This window comes from Panicum virgatum, chromosome 2K, assembly GCF_016808335.1.
Source record: "Panicum virgatum strain AP13 chromosome 2K, P.virgatum_v5, whole genome shotgun sequence".
Lineage (NCBI taxonomy): Eukaryota > Viridiplantae > Streptophyta > Magnoliopsida > Poales > Poaceae > Panicum > Panicum virgatum.
Window position 1 is genome coordinate 68821881 of NC_053137.1, and position 6606 is coordinate 68828486.

General features: G+C 45.4%; 1 protein-coding gene across 1 annotated transcript; it reads right to left on the reverse strand.

Moving 5' to 3' along the window:
• Nucleotides 1–2729: 2729 nt before the first annotated feature.
• Nucleotides 2730–6054, reverse strand: LOC120694947. The gene is made up of 2 exons (XM_039978287.1): nucleotides 3748–6054; nucleotides 2730–3427 (listed from the first exon to the last, which is right to left on the reverse strand). Exons 1-2 carry the CDS (start codon nucleotides 3814–3816, stop codon nucleotides 2750–2752), a joined length of 747 nt encoding a protein of 248 aa, XP_039834221.1. The 5' UTR covers nucleotides 3817–6054; the 3' UTR covers nucleotides 2730–2749.
• Between the last annotated feature and the right edge of the window lie 552 nt (nucleotides 6055–6606).

The following is a 6606-nucleotide window of genomic DNA, read 5'->3' on the forward strand; positions in this document are numbered from 1 at the left end:
TTGGCCAAGAGTTCCTTAAAACTCGGTCTTGTCTTGATTTTGGAGGAGTTCCCAGATTTATTGGGCGCACTGGTCAGACCGGTCCCACGACCGGTCAGACCGGTCATACCGCCGCTATGGCCGGTCAGACCGGTCGACTTGTTGTCGGCCTTCTTCTTCTTGTCTTGCCCCCGAGTGTTTTTTCGTCTTGAGGGATCTTCTGTGTCAGCTTCTTTTCAGGTCTTTCATCACCAATAACTACATTCTTCCCCTTGGTTAATTCGGCTTGACTCGGCTGAACTAGCACTTTAGGATTATTCAATTCCAACACATGCACTGGGAAATGATTCTGATCAACCTGCATATTAGAAATAACCAATCGTCCTTCATTAATGGCCGATTGAATTTGTCTACGTAACACATTGCAATCATTAGTAGCATATGAAAAAGTATTATGAAATTTGCAATATGCTCGCCGCTTCAACTCTTCAAGCGGCGGTGGAGTATGTGACATCTTAACATATCTAATCCTATATAACTCATCAAATATCCTCTCACACTTGGATACATCAAAAGTAAATCGTTCATCTTGCCGATTTTTCTGAATCGACTTAAGAGCAGAACAAGTACATGGTTTAGTTTGAGATGGCCAAGCAAACTCAGCAGCATACACATTATTAGACTCATCGTCCGAACAATTTGAATTGCATTCTAAAGCATGCACACTAGAACGATGATGCCTATGAGATTTTTGAGACTCTTTGCTTCGGCTTTCTACAGCCAATGCTCTTTGATGCACCTGAGTAACAGTAAAGAAATCATAGCCCTCTAATCTTTCTTTAATATGAGAGCACAAGCCATTACAAGCCAAATCAGCTAAATCCTTTTCTGCAATATTCACACTAAAGCATCGGTTTTTTGTATCGCGGAATCATCTTATATAATCATTGACAGATTCATCATGCGATTGTCTAACCGATGTCAAGTGAGACAATTTAAGCTCATCATGCCCACATAAAAAGTGCTCATGGAACTTCTGCTCTAATTGTTCCCATGAGCCAATAGAATTAGGTGCCAAAGATGAAAACCATGAGAAAGCGATTCTAGTTAGAGATAAAGAAAATAAATGCACTTTTAACTCGTTTATTGAACCAGCTTCTCCTAATTGGGCAAGATACTGACCAATATGCTCAAAAGTACTCCTAGTATCTTCCCCACTGAATTTAACAAACTCAGGCAACCTAAAATCAGCAGGGTATGCAACTGAATCAAACGAAGTAGGATATGGCTTTTGGTAGGTGCGGGTTTTACTTCTAACATCCACTCCAAAACTTTCTCTAAGCAGATTAGCCAAATCATTTTTATAATCAGTAAGCATTTTATCGAAATTACTCGAAGAATTTGGCTGTGTGAATGTAGATACATCATGCTGGTTTGGAACAAACTGACCGGATGGACCGGTACCGGTCTGACCGGATGGACCGGTACCGGTCTGACCGGACTGGTATACCGGTCTGACCGGTCTCTGCCAGTTTTGCCAACGCTGCACATATCGGTCGAACATCTCGTCGGAGATAGGACCGGTGTGTGGCACTGAATTCCTGGAGATTTCTGGTGGTGTGTACTGAACAATCTCGTTTGTTCGGATAATGTTGGCCGAACCAGGAATACTCATAATAGGATCAGTGTACGTGGGTGTAACAGTTTGACCACTGAAATAATTCATTAGCATCCTATATTGAGGTTGACTCGTAGGAGATGCTGCCGATGGTTGAGGAACATAAAATTCAGAAGTAGAAACAGATGGAGGTTCATCGGCTAATTCTGGTTTCTTACCAGCCGATTCCCTTTCCTTAGAGCTAAGCCAATTAACCCAATAAACATCACGCTCAGCTAGCAATTTCTGAATTTGTTCCATAGTAACACCAGAAGGTGGAGTAGTTGCAACATGTATTACCTCAGTAGATGCATCCGAGGAGGTAGAAGCGAAGTCGATCTCCTTGATCTTGGTGACATTGCCGCGTCGATCGACCTTGATGCTTGCAAGCGCCGCTTGTAGATCTTCTTCATCACGCTTCTTCTTGCGCTCCTCCAGCAGCAGATGAATGTCCTCCGGAAGATGCTCATATGTCAAAGGGATGATGTTCTCCTTGTCGATTCCTCTGTTGGAGCCCATCTTCTTTGGAGTAGATTAGATCGGTTTTATTAACCAAGATATTTCTTCCCCAGCGGAGTCGCCAAAAAGTATGTTGACGCAAATCTCGGTCAACACACGAACGCACTAGATCGTGCGGCGCGAGAAAGACCTCGATGCAGCTCTCCCTGCATGGAGCGGTCAGACCGGTCTAAAGGACCGGTCAGACCGGTCGCCGGTGAGAATCGGCGACGGCCGACGAACGCGAACCCGGGAGGGACCCCGTCAGGGTAGGCGCACGTAGGGTTGTTCTAGGATCGGCAGGTCACCTAGAATGCCTTCAAATGTCGCGGAGACGAAGGAAGAACAACAGATGTGGTTGGAAAAGCTAGGGTTTGGAGAAAAAGATAAAAAGTAGAATTTGTATTGATTTTGTTCGATTAGATTCCCTAATTGGCCGTGACCCTTTATATTTATAGGGTGGGGTGGACTTATCCCGCAAGAAATTCTATTTACAGATCTAAATATATGAAAAACCCTAGTTGTACTCGGACTCTACCTGGACCGGTCAGACCGGTCGGACCTACCGGTCAGACCGGTCTGTCTCTGCCGGACAGGCCACAGTGCCTCGACCGGTCAGACCGCTCGGTCAGACCGGTTGGTGTCAATTTTGGCTGTCAACAAATGCTTCACTCCTTCTGGTGCACGGCAACACATTTTAGTATCTTCTGGTGGATAAATAATATCTGCATCAACAAACTTATTTCTTCTGGATAGTTTCAACACGGTAATACGGTTTACAGCAGAGAATGGAGAACGGCTGATATCAGTAGAATCTTTCGTGGGAATATGGTTGGATTTTTTAAGAAATTCCAACAAAAGATCTTTATTCAATACCAATGCCTCAAGTGCACCATCAAACTCTTTCGATCTCTTAAAAGATTCCTTAGTTGAAAGACGCTTTGCATCCATAAATTTCTGCCTCATGAAGTTCATCTCAGCACTGTTAACCTTGTCTGGCCCAGAACAGATGTTCGTGCATCCAGAACTTAGGCTCTGAGTCTTCATCCTTGCAGACTCCATAACTTCGAAAACATCTTTGAATTCTGGAATCTGATCAGTGCTTATCCTATGTGGAACATCTCCAGAGAAACCATATTTGTCACAATAACTCCCAGGCGACATGAACTGTAAACAGATCCCGCATGTACTGGGTGATGCATGCCTGACATCTACTGAGACTTCATCATCTATCAGCATCTTCATTGGGGTGCTGCCCACACTTAGGGATGAAAAAAGTCTCTCCCCACCAAACTGACACACACACATCTGAAACTATTAGTTTCACTCTTGAAATGACAAAGCACATTCAATAAGGCATAGCGTCAACAGCAGAAAGATTACAGCGATTACAAAGCATCTGACCAGAACCTGCACACTACATGAGTTGGCCTGGTTCATGACATGCTGTGTAAACAGGATTGACTAGGAAAAAAAATGCATGCATGCTTAACGAAGTTTAACTAGCTCTGGCGCCCTGCCAGCAGCTATTTTCTTAAGCTTTGGAACTCTGCAAGCTACATCCCATAGGATAGAAGTATCAGAGGCTTTGAAGATAAGAATGCACCACTCACCAATGAATCTGAAAGTATTCTGGCTGCTTCTTGTTTCCTGGAGGATTCGGCCTCTGGATCAAAGATCATGATATGGAATAAATAAACTGTGGGCCATAGTTCGGAGTGGCAAATAAACAATGCACGGAGTAAGCATCAGGGATGCAGTTCACAAAGAATTAATTTCACCATCAAAGGAGATATTAAAGAACAGGGACAGAGGAATCAGTTTCGTCCTTGAACTAAATGGAAGAGGAACGCTTGCATATTAAACATGCACTCAGCACACCAACTTAATGGAAAACAAACAGTGTCAAACTGCATGGGGGCAATAGTTTGCCCAATATAACCAATAAGAGTAAGATAATCAGAGAAAAAGATGTATGAGGATTGTCACTCATTTGAGTTTGCAAGCAAAAACATCTGAAGATATCATCCCATTCCGACCTACCTTGTGAAGATGAATTTTTCATCTTTCATATAAACTAATCCCCTATAATTGTAGCAGAAGTTCCCACAGATCAAGTTCCGATCTTTATAGACATAGTGCATGTGAAGATGCACTACTACGAAAAGCATTTGTAGGGGCGGATAGAAAATCCGTTGCTAGTTCTCGCTGCTAAAAATACCTCTTTTTCAGGGACGGACAACGAAACCATCCCTAAAAATCCATTTCCAGGGCGGGCCACCCCCTCAGCCGACCCTACAAATCTATTTTCAGGGGCGGGTGATGCCCCTAGCCGCCTCTAGAAATGAATTTGTAGGGGCGGGTGAGGAGATCAACTGCCCCTAGAAATCGAATTAAATAACAAAAAAATAGCGCTCCACCAGGGTTTTCTCTACCGGCCGAGAAATTCCGAAATTTCCGAAATCTCCCGTCTACCGGTGGGGCCTGGTATTTTGCTGGTACCGCTCAAAATTTTCGGCATTTTGAAACTGCGCGCGCTAAAAATTGGGAACTTGTACTAGTCAAGAGGTTAGATGCCTTTCTTCCCCTTATATCATGAAATTGACCGACTATGCTAGCTGAAATATGTAGTGAATTCTTACATATTGCTTGCTAAAATTGACTGACTATGCTTTCTGATGTGTGAATTCTTACGTATTACTTGCTAAAATTGTAGTGATTTGGCATGAAAGTACTATGGGATATGGACTAATTTATGACCAGATTATGCCATTTATGGTGCTGCTTGTTGTATTTTAGATTGTGCACTGATATTATATAATATTTGGCACTATGGTTGACTTTATAATATTTAGGATTGGACTATTCATACAAATATCATTGAATTGATAGTTTATAGAATGTGTATATTTGCTTTTTTTATCTAAAATGATATAGAACTGATGTACATGATTTTTTGAAAAAAAATGTTTTTTTGTAAATTTTGTCCGAAATTTTTTTTGTATCGCCGATAAATTTCCGATATATCTTATATTCCAGTTTACCGTGATCACCGAGATTTTAAAAATACCGGTAGAGAAAATCTTGCGCTCCACCAGCTGCTGCGGTCGCCACGCTGGAGCCTCGCCCCGCTAGCCGCAGCAGCCGCCGCCGCCACGCCTCGCCCTGCACGCCGCCGGTGGCCGAAGCCGGCTGACAGCCGCGCCCGCAACCCGCTCCGCCGGCCGCAGCCGGCGCGCCTCGCCCCACCGGCCGCAGGAAGCCACGCCCGGCCTGCCGTCGCGCGCGCATCTCGCCACCGCGGTCGCCGCGCTCGCGCCGCCCTACTGGTCGCTGTGCTTGAGCCTCACCCCGCCGGCCACAGCCGCAGCCGCCGCGCCACCCTACCGGTCGCATCGCACGGTGAGCTGTTCGCCGCGTCACCAGCCGCCTACCGCATCGAGCTCCTCGATTGGGACGCGCAGGCCACCGAAGCAAGGTAGCTGGCCGCCTCCACCAACACTGGTGCCATGGCAGCGTTATGCGTGCGTCTCTGTGCAAGGCTGCAAGCGAATTGCAAGTTGCTAATGTGAATTAGTCCTGCCGCACGCCACCGCCGCCGCCAGGGGGACGCGCTGGAGGTGTCCCGCAGTCCTGCCGCACGCGCGTCGCCGCGGAGGCCGCTCCCCGCCGGCCGCGCGCCCCCGCGGAGGACGCCGCCCGCCGCCCGCCGCGCCCCGCCGGAGGCCGCGTGCTGCCGCGGAGCACGCGCCTTGACGGACGCCGCGTGCTGCCGCAGAAGTCGCGCACCGCTCGTCGCCGTGGAGGCATCCCTTGCGCTGCTACTGCCCCGCCCCTTGTGCTGGTTGCCCCTCGCGGCTGCTGTGGAGAAGAGGGAGAGAGCACAGGATAGAGGAGATAAGGCATCGGGGACGCGGCAAGGGTGGGCCAGTCAATCCTGGTGCAACCAATAACTTTGCAGTCTTGCAAGCACACCGATCGCCATATTTTTAGGAGCGGCTGGGGTCTCACCCGTCTCTACAAATTGATTTTTAGAGGCGAGTGGACATTATTTGCTTCTAAAAATGGATTTGTAGGACGAATGAGGCCCCCACCCGCCCCTATAAATATTTTTTTCAGTTTGTTTTGAAAAATTATTTAATTCATTAAAAATAGTAAAACACTTCATAAAAATATGAAATTTTTATCAGAAGCTTATTGCGATCTGTATAATTTAAAAAAAATATCAAAAAACGAATTTAAGTGTTCATATTAATTCAAGGTGTGGAAACCACAATGAATAGCTCCCGCACTAACTTATCTCATACAAGTTAAGACTAACTTTATATTTTCAAGCATTTAATTATTAGATACAATGAAATACATTTGTCATATTTTTTCTAGTTTGGTAGGTAGAATAGTCTTATGGTAGAAATTTCACAATTTTTCAAGATTATTTGTTATTTATTTTGAATTAAATGATTTTTTGGAGT

Coding starts and splice junctions, on each gene's coding strand:
- LOC120694947 (XM_039978287.1), bottom strand. CDS start 3,816: ATGATCTTTGATCCAGAGGCCGAATCCTCCAGGAAACAAGAAGCAGCC. Junction 3,428..3,747: donor GAATACTTTCAGATTCATTG/GTGAGTGGTGCA, acceptor TGTGTGTGTCAG/TTTGGTGGGGAGAGACTTTT.